Source organism: Miniopterus schreibersii (assembly GCF_964146895.1).
Source record: "Miniopterus schreibersii genome assembly, chromosome: 9".
Taxonomy (NCBI): domain Eukaryota; kingdom Metazoa; phylum Chordata; class Mammalia; order Chiroptera; family Miniopteridae; genus Miniopterus; species Miniopterus schreibersii.
Window position 1 is genome coordinate 49738963 of NC_138118.1, and position 21904 is coordinate 49760866.

Sequence of the window (21904 nt, forward strand, 5' to 3'; positions counted from 1 at the left end):
TAAGAAGAAGTTTGCACCTACAGTTTAAGATTAAAGCTACTGTGCTACTTTGTTTAACTATAAACTTTGGAATTAACAATTGTTTGAGTTTATTAGGAAGTATCTTTATTAATTGGTAGTATAGTCAGATAATACAGAAAAATAGATCATAAATTTGTTGGAATGAATATATAATGAAACTTTCTTAAATATTCATAAACTTGGAAATTATTTTTCCTTTGTAGTTACACTTGACACACCTCGTTAAAACTGTGGTCAATTATCATAAAGAATAACAGGAGAGAATTTAGACACAGTTTATGTTGACATTTCCAGAAGGTTTATTTTTTAAAATAGTTTTTCAGATTAAAAACTGAAAAATATATAAACCCAAGTACTAAATGTGAAATAATTCTTATTAAAGATGAGTAATATTGAGATCCATGTATAAGAATAAAAACAAAGATGTGTCAAAGAATTATAAAAATAAAACAAGAAGTATTGTATGTATTAGGATATATATGCTCAGGGCAATGTTTTTAATCTGTTAATATTCACCAAAATATGGGCAGAACCAAATCACACCAGTCCTGCAGCTCCAAGGACTTGGGAATCAGGCTTTGTAATAACATTCTATTGAGTAGTGGGAAACTTGTGTAAAAATCTCTTTCCTTGAATAAATCTACAAAAAGCTAGGATATCTGACACTAGATTTTCACTGAAATATTTGCATTAAAAAGCTTTATCAACTTTTTAGGTGCAAAATAATAACCCATGTTATCACATCATTAGCCACAACAGACTACCCATATCTTCTCTGAGAAAAAGAAGAAGAAAAAAAAACTAGACCTGATGATCAGACTGACTAGTGGCTTGATAAATTCTATCACCCAAAATGTCAACAGTGTAAATTATTTTATAGGTGATTTGTCCCTTCATGCAAACCTCAAATTATGCACATGTACCTTCTCATTTATGAAAAATGTGCTATTGACAAAAGTAAATGTATTATTTTGTTCAGTTTGGGTATAATGAGTATTATATATATATGTGTGTATATATTATATATATATAATGTATATATATATATATAATTTTTTTTTTAGGAAGATATGATACAAACCTTGTTTTATGATTTTTACTTCCTCTTTTCTAACTATATTTTTCTTGAAAGAATGAGCTCTATATTTGTCTTTTATGTCCCAATACAACTAGGGAAGCAGCATTCTTATAAAACCTATTGCTTTACCTAGAAATTATTTTTCCATTTGTCACTGTGCCCCACTCTAGATCAAGAGTAGAAAACTCCATGTTGGTGAGGCTCAGGAAGGTAACACAGGAAAACATGACAGAAGGGGATAGCCCTATACAGCCCCCATGTATCCTTCCTAGACCCTCTGACCTTTCAAGAAAAGTGAGAAATATGCATCATCAGTTGAAATCTCCTGCCATTTATATGTTAGCAGGTAATTAGTTTTTAAATATTATGGGAGCCGAGCACATCTTTTTCTAGGCCTGTGACCCACAAGTTTCATCACATCTAGAATAATGTTTCTTAATATAACTGAACAATACATTTCTCAAGGGCATGGAACATATTCTTTTAATTCTCTCAATCTATATACAATTATAATAATAATACCTAACATTTAGTATGTTGTTACTGTGTGTCATGTCTTACTAAGTGTTTTACATGTTACCTCATTTAATATTTACAATAATATTATCAGATAGGAGCTGATTTAACCTTATTTTATAGTCTAGTAAATAAAGTTTAGTAAGTAGAAGAAATTTCCATGAGTTATAAGGCTCATAGTTGGTGGAGCAAAATTTCAAACCCAGGCAATCTGCTCCTGGGCCTGACCTAGGCTTATGCATTTGCCTTTGGGCGGGGGAGGTTGTGCAAAACAAAATCAATTATTTCTAATTTGGTTTAAACCAAGAAAGCAGGAGGACCTAGTCACTATTGTCCTGTAAATTGTCCACTAAAGATAAGTAAAGAAAGCCCCTCTATATAACAAATAAATTTATAAAATATCATTCTTGCAAGACTGATTTATTGCATGTACTATGAATTCTCCATCACCCTTTTCCTCCTCACTCCTGAGACAACTTAAGGACAAGAATGAAGTACAGTATGGAAAACATATAATTTGTGTTCGTGTGTGTGTTTCCTAGAACAGATGATGTCGGATGTATTCTGACATCTGAGTGGCTTAATATCCTGAGTGGCTTAACAATATCTTGGGAAATATTGTGCTATAACGCCTCATTTGTACATTGCACTAAACAGTTCTGGTGTAACTGGGTGGGGGAAACGAATCAGTGTTGCCAGCTGAAAAGGGTGATACAAGAAATGACAGCACATCATTTTGGTGGATAAACTCCAGAAATGAATTAGGAACCTAGATCTTATAAAAAAGTCAAGCAAAATTTTTTCTAATTGTCAAGTTAGACTTCAGTGGTGATTTTGGTTTTATCAACAATACTCTAAAACAAATAAATGTTAAGTAAAATGATCCATGAAAAAGAAAAACTACCTTTGACTCATGATCCTACAATTTACTAATGTGACTATTTTAGTATTTTACAAAAGTAATTTTATTCAACACAGCACTTTTTTTTTTTGCACCATTCAGGGAAGTACGGTTTTGAAATCTGCATTCTGACACCCATGCAAAATATACATCTACTAAGCCAGATACTGGTATTTTACTTCTGAAAATATTTTAAGCACTTAATTCCCACTTGCCAGTTCCTACTTTACTTCACTTTGTCTATATACTTTGCAAGACTTGCTAGCAAGTCCTAAATAATAGCAGCACACTAAATCTAATCATTTCTTTCAAAGGCAATATATAAATCTTTCTATTAAAGACAGATCAATAAAGTTACAGGCGGAAGCTTGGAAACAATGATATTTTAGTTTTATGCGACCGGAATCCTGAAAACACTCAATGTCCTAGAATACCATTTAATAAGATAGTTGTCTGATTATCTTCTTTCAAAACTGCATCCAATGAGCAAAATATGCTTTCCTGAACTTACCCATATTAGGTATATTGTACATTATAAGGTGTTAAACTTACACATTCCAGAAAAACAGAAAATGTTTTTTCTCTAATTAAAAAAAATCATATTGGTACACTGAAACATAAATCATACAGCTCTTGATAACCGCCAAGCAAAATTATTAATTCATGCTGTTTTATTATGCACAAAATATGACTATCCTCCATAGCTAATACTGACACTTTTAAAGGCCCAAAGTACTCAGTATTCTGTTTGTAATTTACCTGCCCATAATATTACTTAGTTTATTTCCACCACATAACCCAGATACATAGTGTTCTCCAGAAATTCTCCTATTGTAACTGTGCACATATGTTTCATAAGCTAATGAAAGCCATTAGCCCACGGCTTCCCTGCCTGCATGACAATAGTAAGATCATAGTAGGAAGGACAGGGACCTAAACCAAGATAATTTGCTAAGAAGAAGGTTAAAGGCATATTAAGAAAGGATTCTCTGAACTATTTATTGGTACTTTATAATCCTGGAACATAGAGCTCAACAGGAATTGATTCACTATTTTTGTGCTTTCTGACCTACTGCTCCCCTCCAACATGCAGATACAATTCATTCATTCTTTCATTTTCAAGTATTTATTAAGCATCTACTGTGTATCATTAAGCAGGCTGGAAAAAACTATGATATATATAAAAGGACCAGAAACTGTTCCCATCACTATAAGTGACATTTTTTGTCAGTGAGAAGCAATCTTTGCTATCTTGTATCTACTCCACCCTCCCTGCTATAGCTATCACACTGTATATAACCTCTTCACCTTCTAAAGAGTGTGTTATCCACAATTAGACACAAAGTGCATACAAATGAAATTGTCTATGAGAGAATATCCTTTGCACAAGCCTTTGTTTAATCCTCTTAGCACCAGGCTTTAGGCTAGGCCTGATGATCTAATCTAAATCAAGACCTAGCTTAGGTTGTCAAGAATCTCACTCAGATGTCGTACATTTCAAAATATAAAGGAAATTGAAAATAGAACATGCTTTTCTAGGCCATGGCTTTGAAATGGATCTCATCATTTCACACAGAATGAAGGGTATCTGTTCACTCTTAAAGAGCTGTCAACACTCAAGCTGCATTTGCCTACACTAATGATGGTTCTCTGGCATTGTTGAGGAGAGGAGCTAAATTTTTATGTTTAGCAAAGTCTTTATCCTGGAAAATGTTAGAGCAATAGACTGAATAGAGTTCTCTTTCATTGTTAAAAGGAGTTACTTGGAGATTTCCTGTTCTCTAGCAGAAACTAAATTTGAAGGATCTGGGGTCAGTGGTTCCTAAACATGACTGCAGATGGAAATCATCTGGGGTAACTTGGAAACACTAGGGATTTAAAAATCCCTAGACATACTGACTAAATTGGTCTGGGAATGGTCTTGGCATCAGGATTTTAAAGCTCCCAGGTGAACCTAATGTGTAGCCAAAATTGATACACTGTTCTAAGATCTTGGACTTAACAATATCAGTCATTCCAAAAACTCAGAATTATTGATTTTTTTCCTGACCTAATTTCTTCTGTCTTATAACCTCATGATGGAGTTGCAAACTGCTGATGGAATGAAAGCCCAGAGAAACATGTCTCTGACCTCTGGTATGGAATTTATTTGGGGGCATGAAAGATGTTTCTGGAGACCTAACTATTTTGAGCCTTCGATATTTAAGACAGGCTCCTTCATGCCTTTGCTCTATTCCTTCAAATATGGCTAAGATTGTGGGTGTGTATGTGTATGTATATATGTATGTGCATATGCATGTGTGGGTGGGTGAATGAGAGAGAGAAAGAGAATAGAAATTCAGATATAAAAGGAATGGAGAGGACTCTAAAAACAGCCCCCATCCCCACTACCACTATAGGCAGTTTAGAATTTTTAATGGGCATTTGAAGACAATCTCGCAAACTGTAGTCAAGCTGTCTGTCAATTGATCAGTCAGACAGTCATAAGGATTCTGCATAGAGGCGCTGCTGGGAATCTGGAGGTAAATAAGAAAACAGAGCAAAACTCAGCAAAAGTGCTTTGCCTCAGAGAACCTTGGTTAAGTGCAGTAATCTCTTCCTTGGCATTCCAACTGAACTCCTCTTTCAATTCAGTTTATAACCATGATTTTTAAAAATGTAATCCCTGCTAGCAGAATGATAAATGTCTACAATGGGTTTAAAGCCAATATTCTAAACTAATTTAAGATAATGTTTTTATTTCAAAACTGGTTCTTCTATGAATTGATTTGTGTCTGATGGCACACATCCTGGTGTGCTGGTAGAATAGTTATTTATATCGTCGGCTTATCCTGCTGACTAGAACAAGTGCTCGCCGAGGAGAAACCTCATACCATATTTCTCTTTGTACTTATAGATGTAGCAGACAACAATTCACAAGGTAGGCACTCGAAAATATTCATGGAATTCAATGCTGTTCTTACATCTTTTTTTTTATTGAATAAATGTATTAAGTAAATCTCTCTAAAGTAGGGTGCAGGAGTGGGGAGCAAAGAGAAAAAAGATGAATGGACATGACAGTCTTTATAAAAGCCAAAAAGATTTTTCTCATATTGACCCATAATTTGCCAACAATCAATTCTAACCAGATTTCCCAGTTTCCACTTTAAGGTGAACATAATTTGTACTGTTAGAGCTTAATTCAGATACTATGTACCCTGAAAAATATCTATGCTAGTAATGGACCTCAGAAAATTTATCTTCAGTTATTAAAAATCTAAGATTTTTTTACCCAGAAGCAATTTTAGAAAAGGTTTTAAAATCCTGCCTTATCAATATTTATTGTAAAATTTGGAAACCAAAGATGGATATTTGTCTTAAAGGTAATTTCACCTAAGTGCTATGGCTCTGAATTTCATTTCCAAAGCACAAATAGATGATGCATCTTAACTCCAGGCCACCTTTAAATCAATTCCTGCTACACATTCCATAAGCACCTGGGTTCCAAGGCTTTTACCATTTCATGAATAATTCTAGGCTACCCTTGATAGTTGTTGTTTTTTCTCTCACTTCAATTAAAAAAGAAGAGGGGATGTGAGGAAAACAAATGCAATTTGATAAACTGCTAGATGATTATATTTTACACATTAAATTTCTAATGTAATGTCTAAAATATTTATTATATAACTATATGTAGAGAAAAGTGTAAAATAAACATCAGAAAATTAGAAAGATGTGAGATAAAGTAAACCAAGGCAGATCATCACAAGATCCCATAAGGACAAACTGTTGAAAATAAACACATTATAAAGGAGACATAGCTATTACAGATACAATAAGGAAGGACAGATGCAATCACTTCCTTTCACCTGAAATCAGAATATTTCATTACTCTGCAGCAAAGCGACATGTGCTTTTTCCTTCAACAAAATATAACCTATTGAATGTGTTTTTCCTTCAGTAATAGAAAACTGCGTATACCACTGTAGTTGACATAATTTACTGAATAATCAGAGTTCATCAAACTAGCATAGAGATCTCTTTGCTTATCTTACTTTAGGTATCAAAATAAAAAAATACAACTGCATAGAACATATGCATTATTAGAAGGCCCTGAAAAAAATTACACATAATTATATTTTCACATAAAGGTTTTAAAACTCCAGTCATATCAGCAGGTTTTGAGGACTAATGGAAAAAGGAATTGATGCAATTAGGTTGAACAGTGGCAGGAAGCATGGCTTTTAAGAGAATCAGCTTAAAGAAAAAATCCCAGTTGCATGTGCATTAAAGCTGTCAAGATGCTAAACTAAAGATCTGCTCTTTGTGCCAGCTAAACCCCTGCCCATCTTTGGAAAGTAACTTTCTGAAGCCATGCCAAGCCCTCTGCTTGAAAATAACATCTTAATCGGTTTCCTCTAATAAAATTCAAAATGCTCTTTAGGTGATGATAATAGACTCATTGTTTTATTCCAGCTTAATGTTCTGGTCTCTTAGAATGTTCTGAGTATTACTATTCAGGGCAAAGAAAAGAAAAAGAAAAAAGTCCCTGAGTCTGAATTTATGGAGAGACAATCTGGCTGGATGGACTAACAAAAGTTGGATGCTTTTAATGCCAGAAAGAATGCTTCTATTTAAACCCAGATTTGTACGTACGAGCAATGAGACTCCAGCCTCTTCCCATTTTCTGCCTGGTTGTTAAATAATAGCATTTAGGTGTGGTAACAGAACTAGGCTGATAATGTTTAAAAAATGCTGAAAGCTCTTATTGGCAACTGACACAAAATAAATTATTCAATAAGTCTTTTCAAATTGAGGGACAATTTAAGTCATGAGGTTTTGTTTTTGCTTGAATTATGACAACTTGTGTATATTTAAGAGTTTGGAAAATTTATAAAAAGAGCACTAAAATAATCACATCTTATTATCAAAACTACTACATGCCTGGCAATCATCTGAAGTATCGTCATTAAAAGTTGTCAATCTAGTCTACTGCATGATTTGTATACATATAGACATAACTCTAATTCCATAATGAAATTCAATAAAAATATTATTTATTTTATATAAGCCAATTTTATAATCACTTTGCAACTATTCACTTACTCATTAAACAAGAGGCCCATGGGTTAAGAATTATAGTTCTGTTAGAATTGTGTTTTTAAATGTTAGTTTCTAACATTTAAAATAAGCTATGGCCACACATACCACTTCTACCTGACCCAACTAAGCAAGATCAGAATACGAGGGTGTTTGACTCCCCTTACTCTGTTTCTAATTTTGTTAGTGCTGTCTTAAAATCTTCAGCCCCGCTGTGTTATCCAATTTCAGTCATGAATAAAGTGCAAACTTGGTGCACCTCACACAGTTTGTATAATTATGTCTATTTACAGAAGAGAAAAGGACTCTTCTAGTCCAAATTTTGTGAAATAATGATTTTAGAAAACAGAAGCATATAATGAAAGATTGTGTTTCATATGCTATAAATGGGACTTTCAATTGATGCTAACTATAGTAATGGTGTCAGCTTGGGTTGCAAGACTTCACTGGCTATAAAAGCAGCAAGTAGAGTGAAATGAATTTAGATACTTATTTACAATTCCTTTACATATTACTTGCCACATTCTCATTCCTGTTATCTGTACTAAAAATGAATTATCTCCCTCTGGAAGGCTGTCATTCAGCAAGTCATTTTGTTCTATTACTAGCCATCAGTAATGGGAGGGAGGCAAGGCACAAACACATAAGTCACCAGAGTTTCCTGTTCTCCAACCTGCTACTGTACACCTAAGTATTAAATAACACTTTAAATACTAAAGTGTTTGAGAAGCTAATTATGTAATTATTATATGATTATAAACTGGTGGTAATTGAAAATTTAAAGAAAACATAAATAATACCAGAAACACAATAGTTTTCCCCCCTGACTTCTCAGTTTCTGTTATATGCATTTACAAGACAGTGTACACTTAGGAAAGACTGAAATCGTATTGAAATATAATGGGGCTTATTCATAGGGTATATGTATGTAGATATGGTATGTATATGTGTGTGTGTGTGTAGATAGTGTATTAATTTTTATCAGATATATATTTCCCTCTCCCTAATTCTGTCTTTAGCAAGTGAAACTCTATACTAAGGAAATGTTTTTCATGAAAGAATTTATCGACTACTTCTTTGCTGCTATTACTCCTAGAGACTCAAGAATTTCTTCTTGTGAGATCAGCAGTCTGATCCTCTTCTTAAAGAAATAGTTACCTTCTATAAACTACACCGCTTTGACTCCTTTGGTCTATCCATTCCATATAGACTAGGGACTTGACATTAGCCATTACACATTGTATATAAAATTAAATATGAGCAATCTTATAGTCAAATTCTAGTACCTGCTCGTTTTTATAAGAAAATAGTTTCAGTGAGGTGATAATTTCAGAATTAATTAGGGTAGAATATTTCATACTTTTATTATCAGTAATCTTAAATGCTGGCAAGCTGTAAATTTGAGAAAGGAAAGAATATTAGGCACTTTTACTGACATTACTTCAAATTAGAACATAAGATTATTTTAATGGTATTTTTCTTCTAAGGCAATACATAAATGAGCAGAGTAGAATACTTTATTCTAGGGGTTGATGAAAGGGAAATCGTGATCCTGATATACATTCCACATCAAATGAAAATCTTAATTACAAGAGCAGTTACTTGGGAAAGACAAGTATGTTCCCTAATTTACATGAATTAGCGACAAATAAAAATATAAATTTTGGTATTTATGAATTTCCTCAATCTTTTCAAAGAGAATTTAGAGGCATTTCTAATGTGGTGTTAAATATATTTAAAGTCTGACATATAATAATCCATAAATTATTGCTAAAATAAGTATTTAATTAAAAATTTAAGGCAAGTTTAAACTATACTGTTGTGTATACTTTGAAAAGCAAAGTTTTAATATTCATATTAATGGCCTAGCATTTCTGCAGATATTGTAATATACATTTTCAGAAGTTTGCTTATTCCCAATAAGCACAATTCATAATTTATTTTCCTCCTCCTATTCCATTTCCCTCTTCTAGTTTTGTCTCTGCCACCATCAAATGGTATGTCCTTAGCCAAGACATTTGGCCCCTCTGGGCCTCCATGCCTACCTACTTTATAGGCATTCTGTAATAAATGAGATATCAAGTGGAAATTCTCCAAAATGTAAAAAACATTCTGTAGAAATAACATCACTATTGAGTGTTCAAGGCATTTAATTTCCACATGAGGAAGGACTGAAAGGAAATCATGCAACTTGGAAATGCAGGCTATAGTTGCCATCTTTTACAGCTCAGCACATTGTTTCATGGCCAGTGCTGCCCTAAAATAGCACATGGCTTAGCACTTTGCTCTGCCTTTTATGTGTTCTGCTTGCCAAGTCATACTCAGCGTTAGAAAACGTCTAACCTTTCTGTTCCCTGCTTTTAAATTTGTTTTCATTAACAACAGAGGTCTTCAAAAACACATAACGGAAAATGCAGAAGCAAAGAAGTGCTGGAATTTGCCCAAAGCTCACGGCTCTTTTTCTCAATACTTTTATTGTTTGACAGTAATGGAACTATAACAAAAATGATAGGTTTTTTTTCATACTCATTATATAAAAGGTATTTAGGAAATGGAAAAATTGGATGTGTCTCAGTTTATATTTAGTTGATGCTGCAGTGGTATCTATAAAAAAGAACACTTGAATCTTTTTTTTTTCTTTAAGAGAAAGTGTAGTCTATATTGAACTTATGAAAACACACCCTGATATATTTGCATAGAGGTGAGGAGAGAGAATACATTTTCCTCTAGTTATCCTGAGCTCAGACTTGCTCCCATAGCCAAAAGGGAGACCTCACCTATAGCAACTCACTAAACATGCTCCAGAGGGGTAATTCCTTCACCCTCACCTTGATGAATCCAAAATTGAAGGGGGAATTAAAGAATGAATTTCATTTCCTTTATTTTCTGGAAGGCTTGATGTTTTAAGAGAAAAGCAAAAGTCTTCTGTGACACCTTTAGCATGATAAAATGAGTTCCCAGAATGCCTTCCTGAGAAAATGTCCATTTAATTGTAACTTCTGTGGACCTTAAAATGTATTCTAGCCTAACCTACAGACATGGTTCCAACTCTGGAGCCTGACTGTGTTTCAATCTTATCCCTTTGCATCCCTGTGGCCTCAGGCAAGTTACTTTCTCTGAATCTCCATTTTATGAAACTAAACATAGTGTATAATTCACAGTGTTGCTAAAGAATTACATGAGATTAATTAACATCTGTAACATATACTTTTTCTCCACATATGTGAACAACATATCATTATGTTTGATCAACATGTGAACACATTTAAAATAAGGTATCTAGCATCACTTAAACCATCTTCATTTGATAGAAAGTTTAATCATAAATGTTTACACATATCTGTGGATAATCGCTGAATGTGATCCATTTTTTCATGAAACTGCTTTGGCTGAATGACTGAATAAACAGCATGTAAGCTCGCTCTTCTAATTTCAGATCACATGAGCGTGTCTTTTCTGTTCCCAACTGCAGGAATCTTGTACCTTTAGAATGGCTTAACACCACAACACCATCTTTTGGCAATGCAATTAAGCTTATTAGAATATGAGAAAATTCACCTAGGGCAAGAATTACTTTTTTATGACAGGGTTTCTCTTTTTTCTTCTAGAAATCTTTTTAAAAAGAGAGAGATTCACAGCATATCCTTGTAAGACATTCTACCCTAATATTTCTCAAGAAACTTTCTTTGCACTACTTAAAACTTCCCTCCTCTAATTTAAGGCTATGAAAAGAGATTTTGTTTTATTTTGACTACTAGAGTCCTATATAAATATATATTATAGGGAAAAATAGATATATAGAATTCCTTGGCAATTTCTTCTCACCTTCTATTCCCACTTGTATTTTGCTCTTTACATTACAAATTTAGTGCCACTCTACTTAAGGCTCTTGATCATTTAGTAATGTCCAACACGCCCTTGATTCATCAGTTCCTTCCTGATTTCAATGACAGTCTCACAGAGGAAAAATGCAGAGAGCTTCTTATTACACAGCACCCCTTATTGAGTTTGGGTTTATCAAAACGTGCAGGTGCTATTTAAGATGTTCAACTGACATTTAACTGAGACCATCAGAAGAAGATTTAAAAGAAACTGCAGTTAACACAAGTTTTCCCAAGAACTAAATATTTCAGAAGATCAGTACAACCAGAGTGAGCTTTCTCCACGATGAATGGAGAAATCAAGAACAATTGGCTTTATTTTCATCTCTGGGGCAACCATAGGACAAACTGTTTTCAGCAAATGTGCCTTGAAAGGTTAATGCTATCAGAGTTCATAAAGAGGTAATTTATTATTTTGAGTTTATTGTCCAATAACAATTCATCAGCTCTTGGGTTTAGCTCACTAGTTCATAGGGGGTCCTTTTATTTGTCATTTAATTAACTAAGCTTCTTGTCAAATGAGGCAGATATTACAAGATAAAAGATGTATAAAGTTCCACCCTCTTTCATTTATATATTATCCATGATCTGGAGACATTTATAACTTTATTAATAAAAATTCAGCACTGAAAGAAGGCAAAAAGAATCACCAAGTAAGTAACTGGAAGAACTGATAAGGCTCTACACTTGATATACTTGTTGCCCATTACAACTCACAGTGACATTTTTATGTTCCTAAAGCACTACCATGCACATGTAAATGTAAATGTAGGACTTAAACTTGGACTGGAAAATTGGCCAAAATGAGCTAAGGGAAAGTGTATCCAAATAGTAGAAACCTTTATGAAATTTTAACTTTTTGACAGTCATTGTCCTTCTGAGTTCTAGGCCGTCATTCACAGGCGGCCACGGGGTGAGGAACAGTTTAGTAGCAGGGCATCTTTACTGTTCTAGTGAACACAAGCAAAGAATGAATAGCGACAAATCACTGACTTTCTGCCATGCATTTAATTATCAATACATTTATTTTTGAGCTTTCAAAGCTTGATAAGTGCTTTAAGATATTTCCATGGGCACCTTAATAACTTATAAGAGCCCTGAACGAAAAGAAAAACTGCAGTGGAGCCAGGCTGCTGCCCACTCAGTAAAATAATATTCACTCAGGCTTTTTGAAGTCTGTAAGATATTGAGTGCACCTTACTCTTATCCAACTTTTTTCTTTTCTTTTTATGACGAGCTTTTTTATTTTTTATTTTATGTTTTGAGAGACTATTAAAAACAGTATACTTATTATTTTAAAATTTTTTTATTGTTGAAAGTATATAGATGCCTCCCTTTTCCCCATTAACCCCTTCTTTATTTCAAGATATTATCTTTCTAGACCTAAAAACATATAAAACATGATAATCCAGTAATCATCAGGATTGCTTAGAAAAGTAATGTGTGATAATTCAGAGGTTTGTACTGGGAAGACAAACATCCACATTACTGAATTATTGCTTCTTTGGTAATAGAGGTGGAGCTACTGCGTAATTTTGGATAAGTTAAATTCTGAACTGCAGTTGATATCCAACCTTAAAACAATAAAAAAAGAAATTTTGCTATTTCAGTAACTTAATACATATCTTCCTTACCATATTAAGATTAACAAATCGAGTAATTAAATCTTGATTAAAGTATTGAACTTAAGGTCTATTTTTTATTCACACACAAAGTATTCCAGAGACCAAATATTCCTGAATAAATTTCAGTGTATTCATCAAAAGCATGGAAAAATCTGATATGTTATTTAACAGCCATTGCTTTAGGTGTGGTATATGACCTATATTTGGTATTTATATGGATAGTTATATTTTATTTATATATCCCTATGGATATATTTACACAGATATATTTCATTTCATGGTACAGAAATAGGTCAGAAGTTATCCCACATGCCCCCTTCCTGAGGTTTTATGGTACTCATAAGTCCGCCAATGTCAAGCCATTCACTATGCCATGACAATCATTAGAAGTAAACCAAATAGACTAGGTTCTTACTAAGTTCAAGCTCATCATAAAAAACTGAACTTCTAAAAAACAGAATCTTCAAAAATTGCTCTCACAAGCTTTTTATATTTTAGTGCTATGCTGAAGAAATGGATATTTGTTGCATTCTACCTGCTGTCATTGTTTTAAATTATCCAAAATTCACTAAAGAATGGTTGCAATGTGTCAAGGCTCTATTGGTTGAGGAGGTATAGTGGTAAGGGGATCAAAATGTATGTTAATTCAACATTTACTGAGCAATATATCAGTCTCTACACTAAGTGGAAGGGTAGTAATTACAGAACAAGTGAAGACCATATTTCTGCCCTAAATGAATTTACAAATACTAACTTTAATGCAAGCCCCCATGCACATATTGCATTGTAATGGGATGTACTCTATATACCACCCAACACACTTTCCAAACTTAATTCATTTAATTTTCAAAACAATTACATGAAGTGTTATTCCCATTTTACAGATGATAAAATTCCGATTAGGGAGATTAAGTGATTACCTCAATGTAGCATACCCAGAAAGTAGCAGACAATCATGATTTAAAACCAGTTTTGTTTGACTCCCAAATCCCTGAATTTTTGAAAATTGTTTGTTTAGTTTTGTTCATTCCTCTTGCTCAGGTTATTTACACAAAATGTTTTTGAGAGCATTAAAGACATTATTATAGACGACTTTCTTGAAGGAGGTGATATTTATAAAATAGAACTAAGCTTAAATATCACATAATTATAGGACAACAAGGGATGTTAGAAATAATTTTGTCCAGTTTTTTTAACTGGTCAGGAAACTGAGGTCCTGATAAAGTTTCAGAATTAATTAGTGAAAAATCAAAGATTAAAAACCCTGATAGTTTGGTTCCTCTGTAAATACTCTTGTCACTATGCCAAATTGCCAATGACACATTCACACATTTATGCATATCAAAAATGTCTGTTTTAAATATATTTTCTAATATTTTAATAAAAATATTTTGTAGAGGCCAGTCAAATCATGGTAAACATTTCCCCACTTTATTATAACTAAAATGTTGGTGCTTTTTTTCATTATACAAAAAATATAAAAGTATTATGCACATACAAAATACATTTCAGATTATTACCAGGAATAATTAGAGATATTTTATAATAAAAAAGAGGTCAATTCACCAGGAGGCATAACACTCCTCAATATGTCAGTATCTAGTAACAAAAATTCAAAAACATGAAGCAAAAACTGATAGAACTGAAACAGAGAAATAGACAAATCCATAATTATTGTTGGGGAGTTCAACTTCTTCTGTCACTAACTGAAAGAACAAGTAGACCAAAAATCAGTAAGGATATAGAAAACATTAACAATCCATCAACTGATGGAACCTAATTAGCATTAATAGAATACTATGTGGCAAAAGCAGAATACAGGTTTTTTTCTATATAGACTATATTCTATGATATAAAATAAATTTAAATAAATTTTAAAGAATTTAAAACACACGATACCAAAAGTTAGAGGTCTATAACAGAGAGATATATCAAAAATATATACAAATATTTATGAGTTATACAAAATATTTCTAAATAACCCATGAGTAAAAGAAAACATAAAGGGAGAATTAGAAGACATATTGAACTGACTGAAAATCAAAACACATTTTGTCAAAATATGTGGGACACTGCTAAAGCACTCTTTCGAGGGAAATTTATAGCATAACAGCATAACTGGTTATACTAGAAAAAAAAATTCTCAAATCAGTAATTTAAGTTTCCATGCTAACAAGTTATAAAAGAACAAATTATACATAAGCAAGAATAAATAAGATAATTAAATTTTGGAGCATAAATTAAAAAAAATGTTAAACAGAAAAACAATAGAAAAAACCCAAAAGTTGATTTTTTAAAGAGATCAATAAAATGGAAGAACTGATCTCTACACAGATCAGACAGAACATAAAGGAAGCAGACATACATTATCAATATCAGAAATGAAATAAAGAACATTACTACAGATCCTACAGACATAGTGAGGATAATTCTATGAATAACTTTATGTTAGTAAGTTGAATATCTTAGACTCACAATAAGAACTGCTAGCTGAGAAAGTAATCTTATTATAAGAATTTATCTAATTTTTAAATAGAAACATTTAATACATTTAACTCAGTAATCATATTTTATATATATATCAAAATGTAGAAAATATTTCCATTTTTATGATGCTTAGAATCTTTTCTTAAAATTACATGCAACGGATACCTTTTTTCAAATTATTTTGTGTTTACTCCTGATTTTATAAGATACTACATGCTAAACTCTCTACTGGAGAAATTCAGTGCTTTCTCTTTTTATATTAGCAAGCAAAACAATTTTTGTCTATTGAACATAGGTATCCTTGCCTTTCCATATGAGCTTTATAGATTCTATTGGTTATCTGGGGGGAAAATACAGTGGCAATAATGCTATGAATTATAAATCTGTTAAAACTACTGAATTTCTTTTCAACAAAAATTTAACTTAAAAAACATTTTCATAAAATGTATATTCACTTGAAAACCTATTTGGCATAAAATGAGAATAACAAAAATTACAAAATGTAAACCTGCTAGGAGTCAGTTCTCTTAACATGCAAGATTTAGCTACCACAAATGTAACTAATTAATAACATCTGAAGTACACTCTCCCACAGGACTGATGACCATTTAGCTGACCCTGCGCCATCAACAGAGATGGCAAATCTGTAAATCGTTTCTTAAATGTTATCAGTCCATCATTCCACCATAAGAAGAAAGGACAGAACTTGGATGAGAGGAGGGATCTCTTGTCTCACATACCTTTAAATCACCTGTGATTCTTAATTTGACTGTAAATAAGACAAGATTGAGAGGATTCTCCTCAAGTTCCCCCCAGAAAGAGACAGGCAGAGGACCAAGTTACAGTGAAGACTTCAAGACAAGTGAGCCGGGAAGCAACGTAACTATAAGAAACTACGAAGGTGCAAAAGACCTCTGCCCGATGTAACTTGAAATTGTTTAAACTTCCTCAAAACCATCTTCCAAGTCCTGACTTTTGGTTGTGAAGTAGTTAGAGAAATTTTGAAATATGAAATAAATGGAAGAAAGTATATATATATATATGTATGTATGTAAATTAACATCTATTTGTATAGAGGGTGGGGCAAAAGTAGATGTACAGTTGTTTGTATGGAAAATAATACAATAATTAATAAATAATAATACAAGAATAAACTCTGTGTTTGGCATACTCACAACTGTAAACCGACTTTTGCCCCACCCTGTATATGTCAACTCTGTACAACATTCTGTGTTTTGATGTCAAGACTAAACCACTTTGGAGGAAATTTAGTAACCAATTCAGATAAGTCGTCATAAAATCGATGAGAAACTTAAATAAGAAATTTGGAACAGGCATCTCAAGCAGGTATATTATCAGATCTCTTAAGAAAATGACTATAAATTTATGATTAAAATTTAAACATTTTAACAATTTAACAAGTACCAGTTTTTGCCCAAGGTACTTTTCCTCGATACTTTGCTTAATATATAGTTTAACTTAGGAGTTTTTTTGTTTTGTTTTGTTTTTCTATATCTTTATTGATTTCAGAGAGAGGAAGGGAGACAGAGAGAGAGAAACATCAATGATGAGAGTCATCCTTCATCAGCTGCCTCCTGCACACCCCCAACTGGGGATCAAGCCCACAACTCGGGCATGTGCCCTGACGGGGAATCAAACCATGATCTCCTGGATCCTAGGTTGATGCTCAACTGCTGAGCCACGCCCAGCCGGTCTAGGAGTTTTTTGTATTTAATTTAGAAATTATGGAATTTCCCTGTTGAAATACTTCTTGAAAACAGTCTATATATTAAGTGATACTTTATCTCTCTGATTGTTTCCTATTATGACTAGAGAATAAAATATCAGAAATTATAAACTTTTCAGTTCAAGAGCTTAGTTTAACATACTGTATTCTACATATGTTATAAATTAAGGTAAGTCTTATTTTGCAAGAATCTGTTTTGAGTTTGGGAGCATTTAAAATATTAGAGATGCAGTATTTTTAAAAGCCCATCATGACTTCTAGTCACTGTATACAGAGCAGTTACTGTCCTACACAGTATTGAAGTTTAGTTTTAAAAGATTTTATTACTGAACTTCCTTAAAAGACACATTTTAATTGTCTCTTAAAATACTGACTTGATGAAATATCTCTGGTGACATACTTGTCTTTAATATTTACCTATTTTGGATTAAGTTCAGGTTAAAAAAAGTTTGGTTAATTTTGATTAAATAGTGAGAACATGTTTAGAGACCTAATCTGTGAGGCTACTCCATCTTCCTATATACCGAGAGAAATGGAGAAAATAGGGGAGAAATTGTACTGCTCTGTAATGCTTTTCTTTTTTATTTTATTACATATTTCGTAGTTCTTAACTTAGGAGAAAAGGTGTAAGCAGTCTGTGAGATGCTTTAGTTAGTAATTATTTTTTTTAAGGACACTTCAAAGGGTCTGTTTTCCTTCACAACTTAACTGGACAGTCATGGTTTTAAGGGGAATTCCTGGCTCAGAAGCTAAGGAAGCAATCAAAAGCTGACACACTCCAAGTTCATAAGTCTCCTCCCGGGCTTATGATAACCTTGAAGAAAGCACTTGGTGACTTAGGAAAGAAAAAAGAAAAGAGGGAGGGAGGGAGGGAAGGAGGGAGGGAGGGAGGGAGGGGGGGAGGCCATTTGACTGATAAGTGTCAGTCATACTGCTATTTAAAATTCACGATAATAGTGTTTCAAAGACAACCTGCCATAGGAAGGTCTTAGAGTATATCGTTCCTCAAATGAAAATGAAAATATTCCCATTGACACTGAGGTTTATGCAGAGACAGAGTTGAAAGAAGTAATAAAAATATAAATAACCCTGACTGGCAGAATAACCCTGATCCATTTCTCATTCCACCTGTCCAATTAGTATGGGTTATGTGACTGACTGAAATCATCCATCTCTAAGTCCTTTGAACAATATACATTAAAGCTCATGTACACATTTGGCAAACCATTTCCGCATAGGACTTTACAACTTTTATGTTTGTGAAAATGTGAAGTCACACTCATTTCCCTAAGCTCCTGAAGAAAACATCTGTACACAACAACAATTGAAAGCACATTCTGAACTATTCCTTTAGTTCCTTTTCAATTAATTAGGAGACTTTGCCAACCTCGGGAAGTCCTTGTGGAAACAGAGGAAACATCATTACATGGAAAGGCGAATTTCAAAGCTAATGGTCAAAAGCTATCAGGAACATTTTTCAGTAATTAAACCTGCATAGCTCTTTCTGTTGATGAGGCTTAGACAGAGAAGGTGTTTCTCAACCAAACCAGGTGAATATTAAGATCAGAGATTTTAGGGTTTGGGTTCTTCCTCATCACTCCAGTGCAAACACAGAAGAAACTTAAAAAGGGGCAGAATATACATCAAGCATTTTCATAAACAAATGCAATAGAGGGCTTTTGTCTATTAACCAATCATTTAAAATAGCCATGTCATCCAAAAACCAGTCCCATAAATAATTCTAAAATTAATCAATACTAAATATTACTTTACTATCTTTAATTTTTTAATCTGGATAAGAAAAAAATGTTAAATAACATTTTTCCAGAGTATTTATCAACTTTCTTACCATCAAATGTTAAATAAACTCTTGCTTGGGGCTGAGAAGATCCTTTTACACAGATAGAACAAACAAATACTCCAACCAACATGCAAATTGCCTGGAATGCCATTTCTTCAGATTTTCAAGTTAATGTCCAAGGGAAATACCTTTAAAAAAGAGATAACAAGTTTCTTACATGTCATTTCACATTTTAGGAGCACACCCACACCCATACCAACATAACCAGCAATCCAGACAGAACACTTTATTCACAAGACATGTCTGAACTTTTATAGTCATGCAAACAGTAGGAGGTGCTGTGACTTTGCTTCTTAGATATGAAAATTTGGATTTGATTCATTTAGTCTGGAAGTCTTTGCAAAAGAGAAACTATTTCATCTTCTAAAACATAATGCTAATATTAGAACAGTCAGGAAAAAGTTAATGATTCCCAAAGGAAACCCAATATTTAAACTTGATCTTCTCTCTAAAAATCACATTCTGTTTAAATGACTTGAGAATAGGTATTAGTGGATCAAAACACTCCTTTCTGCCACAAATACAGTAGTAGTAGGAAAATCCCACATGAACATTCATGTGTACCCAATCATTTCCATACTCATTAGTTCCTGGCTGTTAAATGGTGTTTCTATACATAAATCCACATGTGCTCAATCCTTGATCACTAAAATCACTTGAATCAGTTATCAGCCAATTTATACAGATGACCATGCAGCTGTTAATGATGCAGATGAGGTAACCATGGACTGGTGCCAAATTCAAACCAATGACCTAGTGGTGAGCAATCCAGTGAACCATGTATCCCTCAATGCATACAGTATTTAAAGTAAATCAACCAGAAAGTGGCTGTCAAAATTCCAAAAGATAAATCAGAGAGACAAGTACTGTTTGAAACTGTAGCTATTAACTAATGTCTGAATACCAAGGAAGATCAGGTAATGTGTTAACTACAGAGCTATAAAAGCTCCAGTGACCACACCAAGCAAAATAATCTCAGGACCACAAAAATATCCCATCATTTTGAGTCTAGCATAATTATACACTAAAATGACATGACACAGCTTAATCTAGAAATTAATTTTTATAGGCTACAATTCTGATCTTCAATATCATGTGGCTTTTAAAATTAAAATCTTATCACTGATTTTATTCAATAAAAATGCCACTGAAAGTTGTAAACACTGCTTGATTAGTACAGATGAAAGAGAACAATTAAACTGAACGTGCCATTCAAAACAAAAATTGTAAATTGATTTCCTAGGTGGTACACAGGTTATGAGAGTTAGAAACCAAATCTATGCCTCTCTTACCACACAGATGGAGAAAAGCCTAGAGATGTTTGTGTTGGTAATTTTCAAAAGAAACAGTTTCTTCCTGCTTCCACAACCTCTTCACCCTGTCATCCCTAAATTAACTTAGAAGAAAATTGATTTTATGGAGTGACTTTCCCTTAGTCATCTGCTCCCTGGTAAAAAGCCATAAATATGCCTAACCTTTGTCTCTTTATTAAGGAGGCTGATGGTATTTACACATTTTTACATATTGCTATTATCAGTATTTTATCTGGTATGTTTCCCCAAAAGAGACACAAGCCACAAATTGCAAAAAGTAAGAGTGGAGATGAAATGACCGGTCAAATGAAGAGACTATACAGTGCAGAGTGAGCTCAAGCCTACTAGAGAAAAGTGACTCAAAGCAAGTGTCTTACACACGCCTCACACCCCCTATTTCAGAACTTCCTCCCTTTAACTCAGGCACTTGGGCTGCCTGTTTTCACTTCTGACCGAAACACCAGTAACATGTAAGCAAAAGCCTCTTTTACGTCCTCCCAGCAATTCTGCCTTAGAAGTCACTGAAATACTCAACTTTAACTCTCCGCAGGTGTCACAGCCTAAAGAAACAACTCAAGCCGGGCTCTCAGCAAGGGAGACGGTGCCCTGACCAGCTGCGTCTGCCCTTAAGAAAATACTCAGGCTTGAGCACAGCGGTGTGTGAAAAGTCCAGACACACACCCAAAAGTTAGATTTTGCTAAATTTGTAACGCTGAAAATAAGGAACGCAGCTTACCGAGATGGGAAGCGATCAGCACGGAAAAAGCAACGCGCTGCCGGTCTGGCTCCGCGCGCGTCTCTAGCCCTTTTCCCAGAAGACCTGAATTTCTAGGACGTCCTAGGGGTGAAATTCTCTCTTCGCGGGCCCCCGAGTTTCTTTGTAAAGGACTCCCCCGCGCCGCAGCGCCGTGGCACCCGGAGCCCGCTCCGCGCCGCTCCGCCGAGCGCCCGGCAGTGAATGGAAACTGGCGGGCGCGGGGGGGCGCGCTCGGTGTCCGGTTACAGCGACGCGGCGCGCGGCTCCCGCGGCCCCGGCGCGCCGCCCAGCCGGCTCGCAGCAGCCCGCGCGCCCGGCCGCCCCGCCGCGCCGCGCCGCGCCGCGCCGCGAGGCCCCACCCGGGGCGCGCCCGCGGGGCGGCGGGGAGCCGGGGGCGGCGGACACCGCGCAGCCCCGACGTGCGGGAGCGCGCGGCAGCCGCGAGAGCCCCGGCGCGCAGCCCGCTCAGCCCCGCTCCGCCGGCCGCGCGGCGGGGAGCGGCGCAGAGGGCGTGCTCCCGGGTTCCGGGGGGCCCGGCAGCTCCTGGGAGGCAGACGGCTTTACTTGGCCACACAAATCAAAGTGCAAAACAGTTTTTTTTCTCTCCCCCCAGAGAAGGATCCCTGCATCCTTTTAAG

General features: G+C 34.7%; 1 protein-coding gene across 1 annotated transcript in view; it reads right to left on the reverse strand.

Annotated features, from left to right (window-relative positions):
* The window catches only part of SEMA3C (semaphorin 3C), a 164585-nt gene extending 143022 nt beyond the window's left edge, over positions 1-21563 (reverse strand). The window contains exons 1-2 of the mRNA XM_081147554.1: positions 21246-21563; positions 19185-19324 (exon numbers count right to left, since the gene is read on the reverse strand). Of these exons, the coding sequence (XP_081003680.1) occupies positions 19185-19287 (103 nt within the window). The 5' untranslated portion in view covers positions 19288-19324; positions 21246-21563. The remainder of the gene's footprint in view (positions 1-19184; positions 19325-21245) is intronic.
* Between the last annotated feature and the right edge of the window lie 341 nt (positions 21564-21904).